The 26,068-nt window shown below is 41.2% G+C and overlaps 1 protein-coding gene across 3 annotated transcripts in view; it reads left to right on the top strand.

Annotated features, from left to right (window-relative positions):
* The window catches only part of ATG7 (autophagy related 7), a gene marked incomplete at its 5' end in the record, with an annotated part of 227,864 nt that overhangs the window by 102,649 nt on the left and 99,147 nt on the right, over positions 1-26,068 (top strand). For all 3 annotated transcript variants that reach the window (XM_082848856.1, XM_082848857.1, XM_082848858.1), the window contains one exon: positions 5,945-6,067. In XM_082848856.1, the coding sequence (XP_082704982.1) occupies positions 5,945-6,067 (123 nt within the window). The remainder of the gene's footprint in view (positions 1-5,944; positions 6,068-26,068) is intronic.

Raw genomic sequence — 26,068 nt, 5'->3', positions numbered from 1 at the left:
CAGAGTATTTCTTTCAATCCCTTTGGCAACTCAGTGTGCCATGGAGAGTAGTGGGGTCAGAGAAGACAAAAGGGAAAAAAGATCACCGGGAGTGGAATTAATCAAGGAAGACTTCTTGCAGGTGATACTTGAGCTGAACTTTGAAGTGCAAGACCTCATTTGGTAGGAAAGACAAGAGATCATTCTAGGTAGGCCAGCACCAAGAGGTAATGGGAAGGGAGCTGAAGCTTTTCCAAGGTGATGGTCCCAGGAAGGAGCTGGGAGTAGTGAAGGTGGAACAGTCATGTTGTAAGGGCTGCTGAAATCAGGGCATTTTTCCTCTTCTTTGATTCTTTTTTATGATGATGGGAGAAATCCCAGGGCACCAAGAGACAGAAACTGATCAAGGGGCTTTCTGGTGTTACTAGCCGTGCTTCCAGCTCATTATCCAAAGTGGGGGCTTCTCTACCCTGGCATGGCTCCCTCAGCAAAAGTACTGGAGAACAGAGAGTTTTGCCCTCAACTTGAAGTAAAGTCTCTACAGACGACTGGGTGACTGTCCCTCAGAAGGGAGTGTTTTGACTCTTCTGTCATGGATTCTCATAGGATGGGAACTAAGGGTCCTGGTGGCTTCTAGCCATACTCTTTTATTACCCTATCTGGGATATTGGGCAAGCTTTTCCTAAGTTTTGTTTTAGAAATCATGACCCATGTATATTTTTAAATCATCAAGATCAAATGAGTACAATTTCTAAACAACAAAGACTTTAAATAAGAGTTTTGCAGACACTGCGTGTTCCTATCCCCTTTTGAAAATATATTAGCTATTTTTTTAGGTAGGGCACACAGTTCCTCTTGTCCTTGTTTAAGAATAACAGACAAGAGTTGCAAACTGTGCATCCATTCTGCTTCTCATGAACTGAAAGTCATTGCATGGTGTAGTCAGGAGATCTTAGACTCTATGAAAGGCATTCCACAGAGAGCCGTCCAACAATTGGAGGATTCTGGAGGGACTTAAATGCCTAGCTGGACAGTATAGTTTTGATCTAGTAGCCACCAAAGAGTCTCAGCCAGAGAAGTGATATTCCTAAAATCATGTTTTAAGAAGAGATTCTACCATCTTTGTCCAGGGGTATGTGCTCATATACATCATGAATAAAGATAGCCTAGCCTCACAGAATAGTTAAGTAAGGAAAATTGTGTCCGTTAGGAAAGGATCTGTATCTTTATACTGAAAGAGTCATTATTATTTCTCTACTTAGCAAAGTACCTTTAGAATACTTACAGCCTTCCAAAATGTAATGTGTACAAGACCACATATTATATAATTTACTTAAGAGGTGTTCTATGTTTTATGACAGGTTGTTGCAGTGCTCAAATTCATTGTGATAGTATCTTTTATTTTTGGTAATTTAAAACACATTTTTCCCCTTTAAGAAGGTTAAGATGTTTGTAGAGGAAAAAAAACTCCTCCTACGTTTTATAAGCTGCTTATACTTGTAACACAGATTAACTTTCCTGCACATAAAGGGAATACTGGAAAACTCTTGCATGATTAAATATGCCCCTAAGGGATTAAATTTTTCCACATATTTTTCAAGCCAGAGCTATTAATAATGCTTCACCCTTAAACTTGCTGTACATCCTGATTATGGGGGAGGCCCTCACTCATTCTGCCCTTGCTGCTAGTTTTTTCACTGTCCAGGTTTGTAGCACTACACAGTTCGGTGTGGAAACGTAGGCTTGAAATCTCAGAGAATAAGTAAGGTCTGACAAAGTGCCATCTCTGGAGTTACTCCAAATTTTTTTTCAAACTTTTTGCCCGTTTTTCACTCCCATGTCTTCTTTTTTTTCTTTTAACCTTAATGGAAACCTAGCACAAAGTAGCTGTTTAATTAGTTTAGTAGTTCACCCAGGAATAAGTGATCACTGGATGGACCTAGAGATTATCATACTAAGTGAATTAAGACAGAAAGAGAAAGACAGATACCATATGATATCACTTTTGTGGGATCTAAAAAAAAATACAAATGAACTTACTTACAAAATGGAAATAGACCCACAGGCAGAGAAAACTAACATATAGTTACTAAGGGGGAAAGAGAGGAGGGATAAATTAGGAGATTGACATCAACATATACATACTACTGTATATAAAATAGATAACCAACAAGGACCAACTCTATAGCACAGGGAATTATACTCAGTATTCTGTAATAACCTGTACGGGGAAAGAATCTAAAAAGAAAATATATATATATATATATATAGCTGAATCACTTTGCTGAATACCTGAAACTAACACAACATCATAAATGAACTATATGTCAATTAAAAAATAAATTGAAAAAATAAAAACAGCAATATTAATATCATGCCTCTTAAAAAAAAAAAGTGAGTTCACTAAACACACAGCATTTAGCATTTCAAAAAAGATCACTTAATTTCTATGCACATTTTTCCTGAGATAACATTCTGGTTTGTAAGAACTCCCATAATTACTGAGGCATTCAATTATTAAGTGCCTTTTTATCCAGGCATTGGATTGTCAAATTAATTTACTGTGGCTAATCAGCCAAAGACTACTTCGTTAATGCCTTGGGGCAACAGTCATCCCCTGCCTCTCCAGCTCTCCACGTTCCGTCTCTCTGTCCCTCCAGCCTGCAGGTCTTTCCTCACCAGCCTCAGGTCCCTTCATCGCTGCTCACTAGCCCCTCAAATTCTTTGACCCTTTCTGGCCAGTCCTCAAGCTTATTAGATGGGTCCTTAACTACCTTTCTCCCCAAACTTATATTTTCTGTCCTGAGCAGGGGCTTTAGATTGCTTAGCAGTCTTCATGTGCTGCTGATTAGCTGCCCTTCTCACATTCCCCACCCAGCTGCCCCAGACTGTCATCACCCCCCTCAAGCTCCATGTCCCACCCCATCCCCTTTTCTGGCAGCAGATGACCTTGCTGCCTGCTGTTCAGACCATAGAGTTCCTCAGCCCCCAGTTCCCTTCTCTCCTAACTTAACATTTCAACTGCTTTGCTGGTCCCTACCTACACACTTCTGTGCCCGGGGCAGAGCCACCCCTCTAGCTCCAACTTCTTCATTAGGACTTTAGAGTTCTTCCTCTTCTTCTGAGAACTTTCTCCAGCACTGAAGAAAAAAATAAAAACTAAGTTGAGATTTTAATATTATTTGACGAAGTAATATGTGCACATGGTTTTAAAAATTCATGTAGTGTAGAAGAATGTACAGAGGCAACTACTTGATGTCAGGTGTGTGTGTGTGTGTGTGTGTGTGTGTGTGTGTGTGTGTATTCTTCCAGAGATATTATATGCAAAAACAGGCCTATGCGTATGTGCATTTCCCTTTCTTCCTCTCTCCTCCTCCACCTTTATTTTAAAAATATTAATACTAGACCCATGGTCTGTACATTGCTTTTTAATATATCTCTGTCTTGGAAATCAGTTTATGTTAGTACTATAGAACCACCTCCTCCTTTTTTTTTTTAAATCTTTATTGGATTATAATTACTTCACAATACTGTTAGTTTCTGTTGCACAGAAGGTGAATCAGCCATATGCATACATGTATCCCCGTATCTTCTCCCTCTTGCATCTCCCTCCCACCCTCCCTATCCCACCTCTCTAGGTCATCACAAAGCACCTAGTTGATCTGCTTGTGCTATGCTGCTGCTTCCCGCTAGCTAACTATTTTACATTCGGTAGTGTATATAGGTCGATGCTGCTCTCACTTCGCCCCAGCTTCCTGCTCCCCCCACTGTGTCCTCAAGTCCATTCTGTACGTCTACGTCTTTATTCCTGCCCTGCCACTAGGTTCATCAGTACAATTTTTTTTTTTTTTTAGATTCCATATATATGTGTTAGCACTACAATGAGGTATCACCTCACGCCGGTCAGAATGGCCATCATCAAAAAATCTAGAAACAGTAAATGCTGGAAAGGGTGTGGTGAAAAGGGAACCCTCCTACACTGTTGGTGGGAATGTAAATTGATACAACCACTATGGAGAACAGTATGGAGGTTCCTTAAAAAACTAAAAATAGAACTGCCTCATTCTTTTAATGGATCCTGATTATGTCCTTGATTGTAAATATACCACAATTTAGTTAATTAGCCCCCTTTAAAAGGGTAGTTAATCTTTTGTTGCTGCAAACGGTGTTGCAGTGAGTGTCCTTACACATCAGTCTTTGTGCCCATGTAGGCAGGGTAAAAGCAGGAATGGTGTGGGCATGCTGCTTAAGAGTCAATATTCTCATCATCAGGTTTTCTTTAAAATGTCCACTATGTAAACTAAAAGATAATTGAATATTGAAGAATATTGAAAAAAAGGGAATCACAATTCCCCAACCCTCAACAACAACAAAAAGTCTTTGAAAAGTCTTTGAAGTGGAATTGCTGGATTGAAGGGCTTATACATTTTTATTTCTAAATGGAGAAAAAAATTTTCTAATTCTTTTTTCTATATCGTGTGTCATTGCTTCTCCAGCCTTTCTGTTCATGTGTTGATTTCTTAGATTTAGCTTCAATGTCTGCTATCTTTTTGAAACTTTCATCTCTTTATTTATTGAGTTTTGAGAGAATTTCCAAGGCATAATGGTTCAGTGTTTGCTTTCTGCAGTTCACAGTTCTTATGATTGTTGAATTCCTAAACGTGATAGTCATTTTTTGCGTGTGTGGGTGGTTTGCTTTTAGGTAGTCATATGTTCTTACCTTGTTCTCAGAAGACTAGTGGTCTGCTATCTTTTGATCTTTTTGTTGAAGGACAACATGTATATGAAAACATGCTTGATAGTTTTTCACAAAGTATACCTTTGTAACCAGAACCCAGATAAAAGAACAAATATTACCAACATCTCAGGACCTCTCCTGTGCCCAATTCCAATTACAGTCCTTCAATGGATAACCACTCTCCTGACTTTTACACCACAGGTTCATTTAAAAAAAAAAACTTTATGTAATTGTAATCCTGTAGCACATACTGCTTCTCCCTTCTATTGCTTCACATTATGTTTGTGAGAATTATGTATATTGTTGCGTGTAGTTGTCTGTTTATTTCTGTATGTTATTCCATTGTATGAATAAACCACTGTTTGTTAATTCATTCTACTGTTGATGGACACTTGTGTAGTTTCTAGTTTGAGGCTATCGTGAATAGTGCTTCTATGGATACTTTTGTTCAGGTCTTTTGATGCACATATGTACATATTTTTTGTTGGATGTATATATCTAGGAGTAGAATTCCATGATCACAGGGCATATACATGTTAAACCTCTAAAGCAGTTATCTCATTTTGCCTTCCGATGAGAATACTGGTTGTTCCACCTCCTTGTCAGTACTTGGTATTTTCTGTCTTTTTCATTTTAGCCATTCTGGTAGGTATGAATTAGTAGTTTATTGTGGTTTTAGTTGTCATTTTCCTGATAACTTGTAATGTTGAGCAACTTTTCATATGTTTATTGACTATTTGGGCAACTTCTTTTGTGATATGCCTGGTGAAATTCATTTTTACATTAAAAAAATTTTTTTAATACATTTTACTAGCAGGTAGGTCACATTTCCCACTCTTTTGTCCCCACCATTTCCCTTTATCCTTAAAAAATTTTTTTCTTGGCTCTTCTCTTGACTACTATTTTTCTCCTAAAAAGTGAACTTTAGAATCAGCAACCTCAACTCTTCTAGAAGTTTCAGTGAATTTGCATGTAACTTACTTTGTTGGAGAAATACCATCATCTAAATTGGAAGATGATGTTGTCATTCTTTCTAAGAAAGAGAAAATAATAAATCCTAAGCCCTCACAGTTGTTTGCCTACCATATTGATTTTTCCCATATTTAATTTTTAATTCTAGTTTTAGTTCCATTTTTGACAAGTGATTATTAGAAGTGAAACTCTCTTAATATGCATTTAAAGCCTACAGCCGCCTTAAATACATCTATATGTATAAATATCTTACAGGTTCTTGATCAGTATGAACGAGAAGGATTTAATTTCCTGGTGAAGGTGTTTAATTCTTCACATTCCTTCTTAGAGGATTTGACTGGTCTTACGTTGCTGCATCAGGAGACCCAGGCTGCTGAGGTAAGACTAAAACAAGCGTTTTGTTCAGAAGGCTGATGTGTTTCAAACCTGTTTGATAATTGGATTTATGGAAAAGGGAGGAAGCAGTTCATTACAGTTTTTCCTTAGGACAAAATCGCTAAATAAGTCTGCTACTTCTCAGAAAATGAACCTTCTGCAGTTGGTGGATGACGCAGTGTGCAGGTATTGTGTGGTAGGTTCCAAATGCACAAAATTGCTGATAAAGGAAGTACAGGTTATTGATTTCCAAGCTCCTCTGGTCCTTACTGAAGAACAGCATGCCTGTGGCCCTTGGAGGGTTGGCTGTGATGTCCATACATCAAAATGCAAGTCAGGGAAGACATTGGACTCTGGCCATGTCTTTTATTTCACAGCTGAACCCATCTTTGTAGGCCACTGAACCTCACCACGAAATGGCTTCCTCAGTTACAACCTAAGAGAGTTTTGTTTTGCTTGTCATTTAGAATATTTTGCAAATCGTAATTTCCTGGGTTGCTACCAGTGTGCGTGTGTGTGTGTGTGTGTGTGTGTGTGTGTGTGTTTTAAGACTGGGATTACAAACTAGATTATCATTTTGCTTTTCCAAATGCTCACTGTACTTAGAAAAGGGTATGCTGTGTATGTGTGGCGCCGCTGGGTCACTTGGCCAAACAGACAGTTCCTCAAAATGGATGAATGAGATTAAATGAGATTAAACCAACATCTGCCCCCGCCATTCCCTACCCACCTCCAACCCCCACCCCACCCCACCCCCACCCAGTAGCCTAGGTAAAGAAGCTCTTAGGAAAAATGTGGCCTGTCACAGCGTTTCCGCAAGCTGCATAAGGAAAACCTTGAGTGCCTGTATCCTATGGGAGTGGAATACTTGCAAAGTTACCATCAGTCCCATAGTAACTGATGTTGAGAGTAACATAGTTCCTCTGTTGAGTAACAGACGTTGAGTAACATAGTTGATTGATTTCTGCCTGGGGTTTTGTATGCTCAACATTGGGGCAAGCCCCAGTGGTCAGTGAGTGATGGTCAAGCCCAATACTGCAGTAGCTGGTGGTGAAAAGGCTGGTGTTGAGAAGACTGGAACTAGCCCTGAGTATAGGAAAACGATGTAGAAATAGCAGAAGGAAATCTTGTGAAGGTTTCAGCAGCCACCCCAGAAAATCATGGTAGTGCTCTTCTAGTGCTAGACTTAGAGCTGAAACTGATGATTCTTTGACTTGATTTGGTGTCCTCTGGGCATTCAGCAGATGCAATCTTCCACTTATGACCAATAGTTAGACCCACATAGGGTATCTTAGCTTCATTTACAGGACTTTAAGAGATGTTGAGATGTTTCTCAGAGCTGTGATTGGCTTCCCAGACATGGTTCAGAGTATTATGTTGATCATGGCTGCCATTTTTTCTTTTGAGCAGCACTGATGGCAAGGGAAAAATAACTTACGGGTCTTTTCAACCACGCAGTCATTTGACTAGTTGGCTGGGGGAATTCTTCCACCCAGCTAGAAATAATTCACATACTTCTCTTTGACTGCCTGGAAGAATTGCAACTTGAAATTGATCCCATGTTTCACTCTTCAAAAACAGAGCAGATGCTCGGATAATGGGCCGATTCCTTCATTAAACCTGGCTTGTTTTGCGTTTTGGTTGGTCAAACATTCATAATCTTTTCAAAGGCCCAGAAGGAGAAGGGGAAGTTTGAGAGCAATAGCAGCTAGGTGGTAGGGCGGAAGGGGGTATGATTTCATCCACAAGTCTTATCTTTCTTCTTGAAGTTTTCCTCTATTAAATTACATTTATAGTTTTGGAATCATAAGTTACACATCAAATTTTAGATTAGAGGTGGTAAACTGGTTGGCCTATGAGCCAGATATGGCTTACAGGTGTGTTTTGTTTGGCCTACCCTATGTGTTAAATTCTGAATAAAGCCAACATTTAAAAATAATGAGTTTTACCTAAAAATATGAACGTTCCTATTTCCAGCTTCTTTGAAAAATCAGATCTGGCAACCCCAGGCCTGCATTCCTTAATAGTGATGTTAGCTGGAGCCAAGAAGAAAATTTTGTAGATAAATAATGCACTTGATACAAATTTTTAAAGGCATAAAAATATTCTGTGTGGAAAGGAAACCTTCCTTCTGCACCTGTCCCTTAACACCCAGTTCTCTTCCTGGAGACACACACTGCTGTTAGTTTCTTGCCCAAAGGTATTCTTTAGGTGAGGATGCTCTGTTTAGACGATGTTCTTCACAGTATGGTGGTTCCTTAAAAAACTAAAAATGGAACTACCATACAACCCAACAATCCCACTACTGGGCATATACCCTGAGAAAACCATAATTCAAAAAGAGTCATGTACCACAGTGTTCACTGCAGCTCTATTTACAATAGCCAGGACACGGAAGCAACCTAAGTGTCCATCGACAGATGAATGGATAAAGAAGATGTGGCACATATATACAATGGAATATTACTCAGCCATAAAAAGAAATGAAATTGAGTTATTTGTAGTGAGGTGGATGGACCTAGAGTCTGTCATACAGAGTGAGGTAAGTCAGAAAGAGAAAAAGAAATACCGTATGCTAACACATATATAAGGAATTAGAAAAATAAAAAAAGGTTATGAAGAACCTAGGGGCAGGACAGGAATAAAGATGCAGACCTAATAGAGAATGGACTTGAGGACACGGGGAGGGGGAAGGGTAAGCTGGGACAAAGTGAGGAGTGGCATGGACATCTATACACTACCAAACGTAAAATAGATAGCTAGTGGGAAGTGGCCGCATAGCACAGAGAGGTCAGCTTGTGACCACCTAGAGGGGTGGGATAGGGCGGGTGGGAGGGAGACGCAAGAGGGAGGAGATATGGGGATCTATGTATACATATAGCTGATTCACTTTGTTATACAGCAGAAACTAACACATCATTGTGAAGCAATTATACTCCAATAAAGATGTTAAAAAAAAAAAAAAAAGAGGTTCTTCAGTTGATGACCCTTATTGGTATTGGAATTTGCAACTCCTGTCTTAGGAAAGGATTATTCTTTTTCTTAAAAAGCTCTAAATAGGACTGTGTTTTAAAAAGATAATTCTCACCAGCAGACCTCAGAGCAACAAAAATCATTGTCTTGCCTATATTTTTTTACTTTACTTTGAAAAATGTGTGTGTAAATAAATAAGTATGAATATCAAAAAATATACACATATACACTGTGTAAAGCTAGTGTTTTGATTTGCGTACTTGATTCCCAGTGCCTTTACAGATGTTCAGTAATAAAAATACAAACTTCTGTGTCCCATATAGAAAGGTCCCAACTTACTTATTTTAGCAGTGCAATCAGGAACGCCCAATTAATTCTCATCTTGGGCTGTTTTCACCCATCAGCACTGGAATTGCAAAAGATATGTGACAGTATCATGTGATACATTGTTTACAAAATATGTATTTGTACAAATACTAGCTTAAAAAAAAAACCTTTACTGAACATCTTTTGAAAACTTGGTAGCAAGGCACTATGCTAGTGACTGAATACAGAAGTTAATGAAATGAGTTCACAGTCTAGTGTGCAAAGCAGAGACGTAAATAGTGAACTCTAGTATCATCAGAAATGTTGTAGTCATTTATATATTAGGTGCTGAGGGAGCAGGGGAAGTTACTCCCTGGGGGAGCAGGGATGTCAAGGAGAACTTCCCAGGGACCAAATATTCCATTTAGTTTTAAAGGATGAGTAGGGGCTCTCTAAAAATAAGAGTTGGATTTGGGCAGGGAAAGTGTACGGAAGGAGTCGGACAGGAAGGGAGGGCCAGGGCATCCTAGGGATAAAGGACCCAGAGGCCAGGAGTCTTCGGTGTGTCACTCAGATTGTGAGCATTTAGTTGGAGTTACCTGAAATCAGATAATGTACTTTTTAGTAACAGTTTTATTGACCTATAACTCACATACCATGAAATTTACCCTTTAAGAGTATACAATCTGGTGGTTTTTAGTGCATTCACAGAGTTGTTAGGCTGCTGTTATTCCTAAGGTTAGTACCTTCTCATGCCCACGAAAAGGAGCTCCGTACCCATTGAGCCGTCACTCCTTGTTCCCACCTGCTCCTTGCAGTCCTGATAACTGCTCATCTCCCTGCTGTCTCACGGGATTTGCCTATTCTGGACATGTCACATAAATGAAGCCAAACAATGCATGGCCTTTGTGTCTGATGTCTGTAACTTAGCATGATGTTTTCTAGGTTCATCCATATTGTAGCAAGGTAATTCTTCTCAATTTAAAGAAGAAAAATGTTTTGATGCTATTAAACTTTCTCCTATCCCTTAATACCTGTGGTCTGTCTCCCTAAATATATCCCCTTTATGAAGGATGAATACAAAGCTGATCCCGCTAGAGACTACAAATCCCTTTATTTTCATAGAAAGGGGCACAGAGAGAATGGATTGAGAGAGATTTTCAAGACAGAATCATCCAGATTTAGTGAGATTGACCAGTGCAACCCAGTTTTTTGCACCCATCTCCCTTCCATCATCAAGTATACAAAAATGATTGCCATTATTTTAGTCCAGGTTACTAGTTTAATGATAGTGCTGTTGAGATTAACAAACAAACTGCCAGGTTGGTTTCTGTTGGAGGAGGGGTCGAGGAGCAAGGTGCAGAGTGGGGACTGGCAGTGGGGTGGAAGGGGGCGCCAGACTCACAAAGGTAAGTTCGTCTGGGGGGTATGATGATTTTGAGGTAGTGGAATAAATGAGTGAAAATGACTAGATGGTATTAGAGATAGGATGGAGATAGAGTTTGGAGAAAAAGAACAGAACTGGTAGGTTGATTTCGCAGATAAAATTATTCTGTTTCATTTAGCGCAATGAGGTGAAGCTGTAGAGCTAGGATGCAAGAAAACTTAAATGAGAAATGTGTGTGGTATGTTAATTTTATTTCAAGCTGTAGATTAAAAAATTTTAAATACCCACGTCAGAAATGTTTTTGCTAATGCTAACATTTCATAAGGAAAGGGTATTGGACAGAGATTCGTGTTCTTTGTAGCCCATCTAGCTGCCAAATTGTAGGTGCATCTGCCCATGAGGTATTAAAAGGCCCCACTCAGCTTTTCACGCTCTTAAAATGTTGCTGGCTGAGTACGGAATTTTGCATGGAGTTCTGACCTTTCCTTTCAAGACCCTTACTGAGAATGGGTTTGGATGTTTGGAGATTGACCCCAGGTCCATATGGCTCCTAGATGGCTGTTTATCCCAGTTGGAACCAAAGGAAATGGCCTTAAAGTTGATGAAACACAAGATATCCAAGTCACAAAGCTGTTGAAGTGCTCACCAAATACTGTTTAAATTGCTGAATTTGTTGAAGAAAGGCTTAGTCTAAACCAAACATGTGAATGACTTAGCCATCTTTTCATAAAATGTGTTGTGACTTATCTTCTTAGGGTTATTTTTCATCAAGTATCAGTTCACATGTACTGATTTAGTTCCAACTGTGAGTTCAACATAGTGCTGTGGGAAACGCCAAATAATTTTCAAATTCTATCTAACTAGAGAGAAAACACTGATTATAAGAGTTAATGAAACAAGCTATATTGGTATATCCTTGAGATACTCAAATTCCAAAATTCCATGACCCAACTTTCCTGAAATATTTCATTCTCATTCTTGAAAGTTTGCAAGTTTCATGATTCCAAGATTAATTTTAGGCTATGTTTTCTCCCCTTGACTGATGCTGTATCATACAGTTATGTTTTTAGGATTGCAGTTACAGCATTCTTTCAAAAGAATTGCATTTTTGCTAAGCAGAAGTTGCTTTCTGCAGAATTGGGGATTAATGAATGATCATTTATAAAGTAAGTTTAGCACACCAGCTATAACATAGGATGTAAGGTCATAAACAGACTAGAAATGAACAGGGCTGGGCCGATGGGTTGATTTTTTAATTAAAACTCAGATTTTGACTCATCCACTACAGAATTCAGAATTCTAGAAAATAAAATGCCCATTTCTCTCATAGCAGGAAAGTCATATGAAAAACATTATAGTCATGTGATATGACTTCATTGGCATGACAGTTTACTGTTTAGCAAAGTAAATAGCACAATTAACAAGTGTTTCTGCTGGGACTTTTGCACTTACACTGAGTTTTTGGCCTCTCCCCCTTACAGCTGGTTTTGATTTGGTTCCTGTGGAATATTTTTGCTTTGTTTTGTTTTGTATTTAACAACAGTCAGATATGTATGTACAGCTTCATCAAGAGCCTCCGATGACAAATATGCCTTTGGAGGCCAGTAGAAGCTGTGGGAAACCCCCGTGTCAGCACTTAAACCTGTTGCCAATGGAGAGAAATCACTCTGGGGACTGACCTAGCCTGCTCGTGAATCCACTTCTCTTTTCCCAAGCCTGCTAGCCCACTTCCAACCTGCACTGGCCCATCCTGAGACTGTATCCTGCCTTGATTTTTCCTTATGGAGCAATCCCTCAAGACACAGCTTTGGCTTTCTTTCCTTAAGTGAGGGGGGAAAGGCAGAAACAGCAGGCAGAAAGCCATTTAATTCTTACATTGGAAACTAGAGCCTGGTTTTTGAAATAAGGCTTGGCAGTATCCCTTCAGAGCTCACTTTATAAAATGAGTCACTTCTATTTGCTGTCAGAGCTATCTACATGGATTTGAGATGTTTAGATAAGTTGGTATTAGGGAACGATCCAGTTGGAGGAGGGACAGTGAAGCCTGGGCAGAGTTCCGCACCCTTTAGAAGAGGAGTCTTGGATGGTACAGCCCACTTGGAGGTGTGTGGCAGAGAGAGGGGAAGAACCATAAATGCTGAGTTCAAACAGCTAATATTAAGAAATAGAACATGGAAACTGCATCCTCCTTAAATTTTAGTCCCTATTCTGCTAGTGTTCTCATGAGTATTTGAGTCATGAGAACATTTTGTGCATCAGTTTACCAAATTAAAATAAGGAGATGGAAGCAAATGTGAAATCCTTTTTAGCTCTAGTAATTCAGTGATTTTGATTCAGTATACCTGGTATGACCAAGAAGTAAAGAGATGGCCAATTTTTATATCAAAATGTTTTCAAATGCATCAGACTGATTCCTTTTTATACATTATACAAATATTCTCTGGTATCTTTCATATCTGGCTGCCATTGCTAGAAACAGTTCTGGTTGCATTCTTTTGAGACTTAGATATACCTGTACTTTGAACCTTTTAATCACTTCTCATACTTGGTACTGGTTGGTTTCTGTAGCAGTATGTAAATCCAAAATGGTGCAATCTGGCCAAATAACTTATTCTCCAGACTTCGGTACCGAGGACTTTTGGCTTCTTCATAAACTCAAATCTCCCCTCACTTTAATTAAATATGTTTATAAAACATGCCACTCACTACCTTTTCATACAGCTTCCAAAGACAGACTCCAAAATCCTGTAGTTTTAAGTAATGGCAGCATCCTTAGAATGTTAAATGTATAATATGTGAGGAGCTTGTTTAAAAATCGGCCATATTACACTATAACATACATAGAGTGTATGAGTGCCTGAACCCAGGCTTGGTCAGAAGGCCTGAGTTCATAGCCCAGCTCCAACAAATGGCCAGGACTGCTCTGTTCACCCTTATGGGTTGTGCAGGGCAGAACCATGTGCAGTGGCCCTGTGTGAGACCTTGGGTCATTTACTTCATTGAGCTTCACGTTCCTCATTTGTAGAATGGGATCAGTAATTTCTGCTCCTCACAGTTACTGTGAGCATTAAATAAGAAAGTACCTAACAAAAAAGACAGATTAATTGGGCTCCATCAAAATTTAAAACTTTGTGCTTCAAAGGATGCTATCAAAGAAGTGAAAAGACAGCCTACAGAATTAGAGAAAAAAGTTTTTTGCAATTCATTTATCTGATGAGGAACCGGTATCCAGAATATATAGGCAACCCTTACAACTCAATAATAAAAAGACATCTAGCTCAATTTAAAAATGGGCAATGGATTTAAATAGCCGTTTCTTGGGACTTCCCTGGTGGCGCAGTGGTTAAGAATCTGCCTGCCCGTGCAGGGGACACGGGTTTGAGCCCTGGTCCGGGAAGATCCCACATGCCGCGGAGTAACTAAGCCCGTGCGCCACAACTACTGAGCCTGTGCTCTAGAGCCATGAGCCACAACTCTTGAGCCCACGTGCCACAACTACTGAAGCCTACATGCCTAGAGCCCCTGCTCCGCAACAAGAGAAGCCACCGCAATGAGAAGCCCATGCACCACGACGAAGAGTAGCCCCTGTTTGCTGCAATTAGAGGAAGCCTGTGCGCAGCAACAAAGACCCAGTGCAGCCAAAATAAATAAATAAATGTATATTATTTTTAAAAATAAATAACCGTTTCTTCAAAGATATACAGATGTCTAGTAAGTCCATGAAAAGATGCTCAGCATCATTAGCCATCAGAGAAAGGCAGATCAAAACCACTGTGAGATACTACTGCATACCCACTAAGATGGCTATAATCAAAAGGATGACAGTAATAAGTGTTGGCAAGATGTGGAGAAATTGGAACCCTCACACACTGTTAGTAGAAATGTAAAACGGTGCAGTCAATTTGGAAAACAGTCTGGCAGTTCCTCACAGAGTTAAATAGAGTAGCCATATGGTTGTGCTCTTCCACTTCTAGGTATATAAGCAAGAGAAATGAAAACATATGTTCGCACAGAAACTTGTATGCAAATGTTTATAACAGCATTATTTATCATAATAGCTAAAAGGTAGAAACAACCGACAGGCCCATCAGCTGGTAAATGGATCAATAAAATGTAGATATTACTTTTGGAATCATAATGGAATGTTATTTGGTAATAAAAAGGAAAGACAGCTACAACGCGGATGAAGGTTGAAATTATGCTAAGTGAAGGAAGCCAGTCACAAAAGGCCACATATTATAGTATTTCATTTATATGAAACGTCCAGAATTTAAAAATCCGTAGAGTCAGAGAGCAGATTAGTGGTTGCCGAAGAGTGGGCGTGGGGACTTGGGGGGAGAATGAGGAGTGACCACTTATGGGTAAGGGTTTCTTTCTGAGGCGATGAAGTGTTCTAATCTTGGATTGTGATAACGGTTGCACACTGTGAATGCACTAAAACTAATGAATTATACACTTTAATGGGTGAATTGTGTGGTAATGTGAATTACTTCTCCATAAAGATGTTTTAAAAAGAAAAGAAAACAAGCGCATAGCCCCACGGCACATAGCTGGGGCTCTCTGTGCTTCTGCCTCTTCTCGTCTCTCTGTCCAGCTCCTGGTGGTAGTGGTGATTTTCTGCTGGTGACAGTGTGCTCGCTGTTTGTAGAAATGAACTTGGTGTAGATGCAACAGTGATTTCTCATGTTCTTATTGCGTCTTAGTTTTCAAAGCCTTAGTCTCTGTGCACCTCATTTAACCCTTTCCTGCAACACGGGTAGCCAGTAAATACTTTATTGGGGGTGGGATGCTAAAGGGGCCCACTGGCCAAGTGCCTCCCTTGTGGGCTTTCTGGGAGAAGATAGTCAACATGTCAGCCCCTAATGGAAGGGTGAGAGGAAGAGGAGAGTGCTCTGTTGTTGTACGTTGAAGCAGGTGTTTGACAGATCCACATCCCAACCTGGCTCTGAATTTTTTTAACTTCCCTCTTTATCACAGGATTTTATTTTTTCCCAAGACTTTTTATTTTGAAAATTCTCAAACATACAGAAAAGTTTAAAGAAAAGTAAAATGAATACCGCAATAACTTCCTCTTGGATTCCTCTGTTAGCGTCTTGCCACAACCTAGTTTATCTCTTGCGCTCTCTTTCCACACACATACTACATACATATTCACACAATGTCTCTTTTCCTGAACCATTTGAAAGCAAGTTCCATATACAGTGACACCTCCCCGCTAAGTTTTTTTGTTGTTGTTGTTTGTTTGTTTGCTTTTTTCGGTACGCGGGCCTCTCACCATTGTGGCCTCTCCCATTGCAGAGCACAGCCTCCGGACATGCAGGCTCAGCGGCCATGGCCCACGGGCCCAGCTGCTCCACGGCATATGGGATCTTCCCGGACCGGGGCACGAACCCGTGTCCCCTGCATTGGCAGGCGGACTCTCAACCACTGCACCACCAGGGAAGCCCCCTGCTAAGTTTTTATCATGAATCTGCTAGTCATACAGACACTCTTCTGTGTAAGTAGAATACTGTTATCGTCACAGAACAGTGAACGATAATTCCATAACACCACCTAAAATCCATCACATATTCAGAATTTCCCAATAGTCCACAGGATTTTAAAGGCACCCTTTAAGCCACTGTTTGCTTTCTCCTTAAGTTTGTAACTTTATACATAAACAGTTTTTAAAGAATAATTAAGCATCAGTCACTTGGTATATAAACTTGAGCACATGTGTTAAGCTCTTCTGGCACCCTCATCCCTACATGGGGAGACACAGTTCTTTCGTTAGGCAGGTGCCCCAGGCAGGCCTCTTCCAGGTGAGGTTATCTTCGGGTATTACCTGAGCATTCTGGTCTGGCTGAAGCAGCCCTGATAGCCAATCCACCCTCCAGTGCTTGAGGCTTTTGAGGAGGTAGGAATGGGACTGTGGAGCTTATTTTTGATGTTTGGAAAAGCCAAACAGAAATAAAACATTTACACCATGAGATTACATTGACCAACTAAACCATCAAGTTGTTCCCGCACCACCATCCCTGCCCCCTGAATTCTGTCGTCTCTGAGTAGAATAGAATACTGAACAGCTTGACCCATTCTGAAGCTCTGCTTGGCAGTTATGTGTGACTTTGAATAATTAAAAAAAAATAAGATGAAATAGTGCATTTTGTTGGGTAGGAGGGGTTTTTCAGTCTGTGAAAGAGAAAGTGGAGATTACGAAGTAGAGAGCTGCTGGCCCAGGGTGCGCCTGCGCGGACTTCCTGACTGCGTCTGCAGTGGAGGGTCCTGGGGAGGTGTTCTTGCAGTCTGCCCTGTGACCATGATTCTAGGGGCTATATTTTTACAGCTGACCCTTCTCACTTGCAAACATAACAGCTGCTATGTGTTGAATTTGGGGGATTTCCATGCTTTGATACTGTAAAATTAAATTGATTCTTGGTTCTGAAATCTTAGTTTTGATCTGTCTTGCTTCTCACTTAGCTGTGGGAGAGCAGGGAGGGAAGGGAGTATGAAATATTCTAAGGTGTATACTTTTTAAAATATTGTTCATATTTAATCATGGCTTCTGTTGGTCAACAAATATTTATTGGCCCCTTTCCAATTTCATGGTCGGGTGGGGATTCAAAGAGGTACAAGCCAGGCCTTCACGAGACTGATAGTGGGTAGCCCGGGGTGTGTGTGCAGGATGACTGCGGGGCGCTGGGCATGCACAGGAGCTGAGCCCGTGGCACAGCAAGACCTGCAGGATTTCAGGGCATCAGATACAGAGAGAGGGCTCTGGGCAAGAGGTGGATTTTGAGCTGGGCCTCACAGATGGGACTTCGAGTGCAGGAAAGGAGAATGAGAGAAGCCATTCCAGAATGGCCCATGACCCAGGGTGCAGCCTGGATCTCTGACAGAAAGTACCACAAGAGGCATAGCAAGCACCATTGATTACATCAGCCATCATTTTCATGGCACTTTGGTACCTAGCCTTTTGGCGCTCAAAACAATCTTATCAGGTGGCTGTGACCCCATTTTGTGGATGTGGTGATCAAGGCTGAGAGAAGTGAATTGATTTGCTAACTTGACTGGACTAGTTAAACATAGCTATGCTCAGTGTTTACATCTTGAGGCTTACAGTACACTCACAAGCCTGGGAGCAGAGAGGGAGGTGGACAAGGAGTGACATGGATGTGCTCTGCTTTGTAGAGAGTACCACTACATCAATGCTGAGCAGTTTTATTTATATATATATATATATATATATATATATATATATATATATATAATTTATTTATTTATTTATTTTTGGCTGTGTTGGGTCTTCGTTTCTGTGCGAGAGCTTTCTCCAGTTGCGGCGAGTGGGGTCCACTCCTCATCGCGGTGCGCGGGCCTCTCACTATCACGGCCTCTCCCGTTGTGGAGCACAGGCTCCAGATCCGCAGGCTTAGTAGTTGTGGCTCACGGGCTTAGTTGCTCCGCGGCATGTGGGATCTTCCCAGACCAGGGCTCGAACCCGTGTCCCCTGCATTGGCAGGCAGATTCCCAACCACTGCGCCACCAGGGAAGCCCCGCTGAGCGGTTTTAAGAAAGCAGTTTTGCTTTTCGTCTGTTTCCTTACAACCGTGTCCTTGGGTAGTATGGTTTCTTGCACTGTACCATCCATCCCAGGGCCTAGGAAACCAGCATCACTGTTATTTCTTACTTCTGAACAGTTTTTTAGAATAGACTGGCTTTTAATAAACTCTGTGGGAATGAGGTTTATACTCGTTCATGTTTCCATCTCCAGACATACCAGTGGAAAAGGGCAGGTAAGAGAAGAACTTCTTTCTTCCTGGCCTTTTTTCCTAAATTGTAAAGCGAAATTAAGAGCTTGCCCCCACTTTCGTTTATTTAGCTATCTGATGTAAAAGTAAGTGATAAACTAGAAATACTTATATCTTGTTGCAGAACAAAAGCATTGAGTTCCCTATTACAAATACAGTGAATTGCTGTGGGATAGCAATTGTTCTCAGTGAGAAATCTTCTGTAGCCATCCAGACCCTGGTTATAGTGGCAGACACCAAAAGCTCAAACTGGCTTTAACATAAACGAGGAATTTATAACCAGGCCATGGAACCCTGGCCCCAAGGATTCTAGATTGGGGCTTTTCGTGTTGCAGCCACCTTTGTAGTTACTGCTCAACTCTGTTCTGCTCATCTGATCTCTGAATGTTGGCTTCATTCTCTCTGATTGCAAACCAGTTTTTGTTTTTTTTTTTTCCCTCCCATTTAACAAAAACCATGGCCTCAGGTAGTTCCAAAATCTCATTTTTCCTTTAAGAGCATCTTCCCCAGTGGCTCTAAAAGGAAAACCCCAGACCCAGACTGTGATTGACCAGGCCCTAATCACATGCCTTCTCTGGACCACTTGCAGCCGGCAGGCATGGGTTGCCGTGATTGGCCACCTTGGGTCACAGGCAGGGACAGTGATTAGAACCACACCGTTAGGGTAAGAGGGGCACAGTCCCCCCAGGGGAGGGGCTGATGTGGGTGGATGGGTGTTGGGTGTATGTACAAAAGTCCATTCTAAGTCTACCCTACTCTTAATTCTATTCCTGTGTCTGTTCTCATCCCTCCTAAACAGTTCTGCTTTTCTCTGGGGACTTTATTGTAAATCTGGAAATTCCAGTCACCAGATTTGCCCCCCAAGCTTGAGTTACTCTGCTTTCTAGATTTATGCCATCTTCTCACCTAGCCACAGGCTCCATAAAAGAACTCTTTATTCATTGAGTCCTTTAGCAGACCAGCTGCTCAGTCTCCCTCACCACCAGCCCCCGCTCCAAAGGAGGAAGGAATTTTCTCCAAGAACGGAGTATAGGGCTTCTCCCTTTTTCTACAGCATACAGATTTCTCATTGTAGGTTAGGGCTCAGCTGTTGCAAGCTTCCACACACCGTTGTGAGGCCACACCTCCTAGGGTGGGGATGGGGAGTGCTCTGGCCGTCTGTGCAGACCAAGTGTGGGCCCAGAGCCCAGCACGAGGCTTCGTCTTTCAGCCCAGATGGTGATGGTCCGTACGTGTCACTGCCTCAGGACATGTGCCTTCAGTCTCCACTGCAGTCTAAAAAATTACATACCATGCTGAAACTCGTTGATAAACCCAGATCTGTAATTAGGAACATAAATGACACAATACAGGTCTTGCACAGATGAACAGTTGTGGACTATTATGGGCCCCTGTGGATTATTTGACTCAAGAAAAGGAGGAGGGAAAGCTGGTTGCTGTTGGACAAATTGCTACCAGATGTAGATTTCAATAAACACCACACTGCTGTTCCCTTGCCCAAAGGTGCTGTGAATTTCTTGAGGCAACAGAACAATCAGTTAACTGGCAACTGTCCCACTGTGAGTAGTTTCCTGGTGTCCCTGGCCCTGGATGCTTGTCCACAAAGTGCAAGGCAGACCCCAGGGGCCTCTCTCCCCTACGTGATATTTTAAAGGAGAATAATATACTTAAAATGCAGCAACCAGATCCCATGGAACCTAAAAGAAATCTGGAACTGTGGTTCGAATGTCACAAAAAGAAAGTGTCACTGGGGATGGGGAGGATGCTTTAAGAGAATGAGGATCAGGGGTTTTTTCCTACACATGCTAACTGTAAAAGCCACAGGATGAACCTGCTTCAGTCAGTGAATATTTGAGAGCCTCCTGTGCCAGGTGAAGAAAGCCCACTTTCCTTCTCCCATTGTACTTACAGATGAGACAAAGAGGGGCATTAGAGCAGTAGTTACGAGTAAATAATGGACAGCCTTTAGTGTCCCATGGACTTACAGCATGGAAGCTGCTTGTCTGCCTTCACCAACTGCTGCCGTGGGGTGGCCAATACGGCCTGAGGATCTGAGACTGAAAGGTCCCAGAGCCATCATGCCACTTTGTTGGACCTTGAAGGGAATGGAAAGGAGAGGTTGAGATTGAGAGAGGGAGGGAGAGGGAATGTGACTGATTTCAGTTTACTTTACTAACGAGCTTCTCATGTTCCTTAGAATAGAGTGATTCTAGATATACAGGTTTCCCTGACCCTTCTCTTGGTTATGCCACTTTAATAAAAAGACAAGCACCGAATGGATGGTTGGCCTAAATCCAGCACACGTTTGCATCACTGTCTGGTTCTCTAATCTGCTTTTCTCAGTTAGATGTTCGGCTTCTTGAAGGAAGGGACCACCTTTCCCATTCTCATCAACTAACAGGTGCTTTGCACATAAGTAATCAGAAAAGTATACATTGGTTGAACAGCAAAAAAAAAAAAAGTTTTACATGAAAACACATCAACTACTGAGACCACATTTTTGTTTTGAATTGTGTGTAAGTGTTGTAGGGGCATGGAGCTAATTGGAAGTCCTGGAGTTGAAGTAAATTCAACATTTGGCCCTCAGTTGACGTATCTCTTCCAGTTGAGCTCTGGGGGGCTCCCCGTCTCAAAGGGTGGTCTGTTCCTCCTTTGGACAATGATGATGTGTTGGCTAACTTCTGAGAACTTTCTGTGTTCCAGATGTCATACTAAGCATTTATTTGGGTTATCCCATTTAGTCTTCACAACCATTTTATTTCACAGATGAGGAAATTGAGGTGCCTGGAGGCTAAGTTGCCCAAGTTTATGTAGCTAGTAAGTATTGGAGCCAAGTAGTTTGGCTCCAGAGCCTGTGTTTTTAACTACTACCTTGTAGTATCTCTGTTTGTTGGGCCTGCCTAGAGTTAGTTAAATTTCTCTTCTATGTGGCAGGCCTTTGTGTGTTTGGCCATGGTTTTCACATTCCCCAAACCTCTGTTCTCCACATTTGTGCTTTGGTAGACCATCATGGTGTACGGATCCTACCCCTTTGGGTCAGAAACTCAATTTTGCCAGAGCAGGAGGGCTAACTCCCAAGAGCCAAACTCATAAGAGATTGATGTATAAACTAACTTGTTAAATTTGTTCTGCCTGCCACTCCCCATACATACATGGGGAGACAGTTGGTAGTTGGAAGGTTTCATGATCACCTCATGGAACTGTGATACCTGAAGAACTGAAGGGATTTGCTTTCCAGTGAGATCATCTTGCTAATTTCTGGACAAAGGTAGAGACATTAACAAATTGTTGCAGAAATTCTGGGCTCCCTTTTCACACTCCACATGGAACCTGATACCATCTATGAACAATCTTCTAGAGTTATGTAGATTTTAGCTTTCTTAGTTAAAATATGTCTTCTGAGATCACTCCTTTGTCACTTTGGAAATTCCCCATCTCCCCACCTGCTTTTCTACAGTCTCTTCAGATGACTAACTTCCACACATGGCCAGTGTCCTTCAGTGCGTGTCAGTTCTACTAATTCCATTCTCTAAAGCTAACCTTATTTTCAAGATCTGCAGAGAGACCTCGGTATACCTCCTCATATGTACTAAGTATAGTCATTATCACAGGGGAACATCACAAATACCTTGTTGGAAACCCGGGAGAAACATTCCTTTGATCTTAATGGAAAGAAGATGGCAAACTGGGTGCATTTAAAAACAGACTAAAATTTCTGAATCATTACCAAGGAGGGTGTCTTTTGAAGAGGACAGGTCAAGTACATGTACTTGATGAGTAGGACTGAAGATAAACATCTGTAGGCCTGATCAGCACACGAGATGGAGCAGTGGGTAGCATCTACCCAATAGAGCTGAAACCAAAGGGGAATGATGGGCCCTTTGGCCTGAGTGTCCCATGGGTGCAAAGGGCCTCCGCCAGCTAATGTGTGTGTGGCTGTCATGCCCAAGAGAAAAGCCTGGGAGGTCTGCACTCAGCAAATGTTTATGATTGGACTGTGAGCAACTAGAAGGCAGACACTAGATTTTACTCCAATCTGTGATTCTGGTATCTGGCATGAGAGCTGGCATGCCACAGAAAACACAATAATTCTTTTTTTTAATGAATGAGATTCCATTTAAATGAAATATCCACAGTAAGCAAATCTATAGTGACGTAAAGTAGATTAGTGGTTGCCAGGAGCTGGTGGGGTGGGGCTTAGAGGTGGAGGGAGAGTTGGGGAAAAATCGGGAGTGACTACTAATGGGTTTCTTTGGAGGATGATGCATAGTGATGGATAGTGATGATGGATAGTGATGATGGTTGCACAATTCTGTGAATATAGTGAAACCACAAAATTTTACACTTTAAGTGGGTGAATTGTATGGTCTGTGAATTATATAGCATGTGAAGTATATCTCAGTAAATATAATAATTTTAAAATGAATGAGAATTTGTTGCTGGTGGGAATGTAAAATAGTACAGCCATTTTGGAAGACAGTTGGGCACCTTTCTTACAAAACTAGTGATACCCTTACTACATGATTCAGGATTGTGTTCCTAGGTATTTACTCAAATGAGCTGGGAACTAACGTCCACACAAAAATCTGCACGAGTGCTTAGGGGAGTTGTATAATATAATCTTCCAAACTGGAAGCAACCAAGGTGTCCTTCAATAGGTGAATGGATTTAAAAAAGAAAAAAAAATCAGTGTTGCATTCATACAATGGGGTATTATTCGGCAGTAAAAAGAGATGAACTATAAAATGACAAAAAGATAGGAAATTTAAATGCATATTGCCAAGAGAAAGGATTCAGTCTGAGAAGGCTGCATATTGTATAATTCCAATTATTTGACATTCTGGAAAAGGCAAAACTACAGAAATAGTAAAAAGATCAGTGGTTGCCAGGGGCTCAGGAGGAGGGAGGAAGGGATGAATAGGTGGAGCTAAGGAGGTTTTTCCGGCATATTCTGTATGACACGGTAATGACGGGTACATGTCAAAACCCAGAGAACTGGAAAACACAAAGAGTGAACCCTAATGTAAATTATGGACTTTAGTTAACAATAATAATGTATCACGATGGTTTCATCAGTTGTAACAAATAAACGGCACTAATGCAAGATGTTAGGAAACTGAGGGTCGAGGAGAGAAAACTAATTTCTCTAACTGGAACTCTAATTTCTGCTCAATTTTTTGTAAATCTAAAACTTCTCTAAATTAATAGTCTATTAATTTAAAAAAAACAAAGTACAAACAATATGGCAAACACTCATGTTCCTACCATGCAGTACTGACATTCGTATTATTTGCTTCAACTTTTTCTTTTAAGTAAAAGAAATAAAATATTACAGGTGAATCCCCCCCTTGACATCCCTCACCCTCCCTAGAGGAAACCACTGTTACTAGTACATGTCCTCGCTTTCATATTGAATAAATTGCATTATTTTTCAGGTGTTTAAAAAAGTACATAAGTTGCATAAACTATAACAGTGTTTTGCAACCACTTGCAGTTTTCATTCAACCTGATGCTTTAAAGATCTGTCCATGTTGCTAAATATAGATTTAATGTTTTTATCTTTTATAAAAATCTTTTTTAACTGTAATATCATATTCTGTTGTATGTATGTTACTTTATGTTATTTTTCCATTTCTCTATTGATGGATGTTTAGATTATTTCTGATTTTATGTTTTTACTGCCAATGCTGCAATAATTTTTTTGACATAAATAAAATGAATGAGAAGGTGAAACCCATAAGAAGTCCCACTAGACATCAAGCAAATGATATGATAGGGATAAGACAAGGGGCATTTTGAAAAGCTGATTCATTCATGCTAATCTGATCTACTGGAATCCTGGGGTGTTAACCCTTGAGGAATAGAGAACCAGTTAACTAACTTATGTGTACATAATCAATTAACTAGTTACATAGGCTTGAGATCCATAATAAGGACCATTTTAAAAGCTGAGTCACCTTAGGGTTGAAAATTTGTTAGGACTGGGGGACTGAGGTTTATAGAGTCAAGTAGACGAGATGAACATTTTTCTAGAACACAAATACTGCAGATATTAGTGTTCAGAACCATTCTCTTTAGTATTTTTTATGCACAGTAACATCTCCAAGTTACCAACAGTATTCCACAATTCACCAGCATTCACTAAGCATCTGCTATGTGCCAGTTGCCAACCCAAGGGAGAACCAGTTCTTGTCTGCTGGAAGTGTCTAATCTGGGCTCCAGTGCCAGTCCAGCGGGGGACAGGTCCACTTACTGCTGAACTGAGCAATCTGTTAAAACCCAGAAAAGATATTGAAAACAAACAACTCTTAATTCTTACCAAGCATGACTGTCTACAGCTCTGTAGATAGTCTAAAAGAGAGCCACGCTCAAATTGGAAGGTTCATTGTACAGTTAAAGGAGGGGTGGTCAGGGCTTCCCTGGTGGCGCAGTGGCTGAGAGTCTGCCTGCCGATGCAGGGGACACGGGTTCGTGCCCCGGTCCGGGAAGATCCCACATGCTGCGGAGCGGCTAGGCCCGTGAGCCATGGCCACTGAGCCTACGTGTCTGGAGCCTGTGCTCTGCAACGGGAGAGGCCACAACAGTGAGAGGCCTGCGTACCGCAAAAAAAAAAAAAAAAGGAGGGGTGGTCAGTTTGATGTTGAGCGGGCTGAGGGTTCTCTGAATTCCCAGGAGAAGAGAACAGACGGAGTCATGGGCCTTCTTACCATGTGGCGTAAGCACTGAATGTCCTTGAAGTGTAGAAAGTCCTGTCCACAACCTTTATTAACTTTTTTTTTATATTTATTTTTATTTATTTATTTGGTTGCACTGGGTCTTAGTCATGGCAGCCTGGCTCCTTAGTTGCAGCTTGCCGGCTCCTTAGTTATGGCATGCATGTGGGATCGAGTTCCCTGATCAAGTTCCCAGGGATCGAACCTGCGGCCCCTGCATTGGGAGTGCGGAGTCTTATCATTGCGCCATGAGGGAAGTCCCTATTAACTTTTTTTCCACCTAGAAAGAAGCCAAGAAGTTTCTGAGTAATTCTCAGAATAATCCAGAATGATCTTCACAAAAGATAATACCAGAAAGCTCAGAGGGATAAAAAGGTACACTTGCTAAAAAGAGTATTTCCCAGCCTCTGCTGGCCCTTTGAGCCAACAAAAGCAAGACCTCAGTCACTGTTTAATGAGTGAGAGAGAACAGCTAGAAATGGGTGGAGAAGTGGGCAGAAGGAGGCTATTTAAAAGACCCTAAAGTGCTGCAGCTGTTTTGGCTAATTTTTCTCATCTCAGCGATGTTCCAAGCTCTTTGTCTTCTATGTGAGGCGAATTCATTTGGCTCTCTCATGAGTCATCCTGCCCACAAATAATCTCTCTTGGAGTAGTCCTTATGAAAATAGACAATTCACATTGCATTGTGAGAATTGGCAATTGTGTGTCCCTTCCCTGGGTGGGCTGTGCTGCGTCTGCTCTGCCTGCATCCACACATGTCAGGGCTTCTAAGGTCTGAGCACGCCCTCAGTGTGCCTGCCGAGTGACAGGGGAGTACAGAGGGAGACGTCTGGACTCT

This window comes from Leucopleurus acutus, assembly GCF_964270905.1.
Source record: "Leucopleurus acutus genome assembly, chromosome: 10".
NCBI lineage: Eukaryota > Metazoa > Chordata > Mammalia > Artiodactyla > Delphinidae > Leucopleurus > Leucopleurus acutus.
Note: the sequence above shows the minus strand (reverse complement) of the source record. Positions and strands in the feature narration are given on the sequence as shown.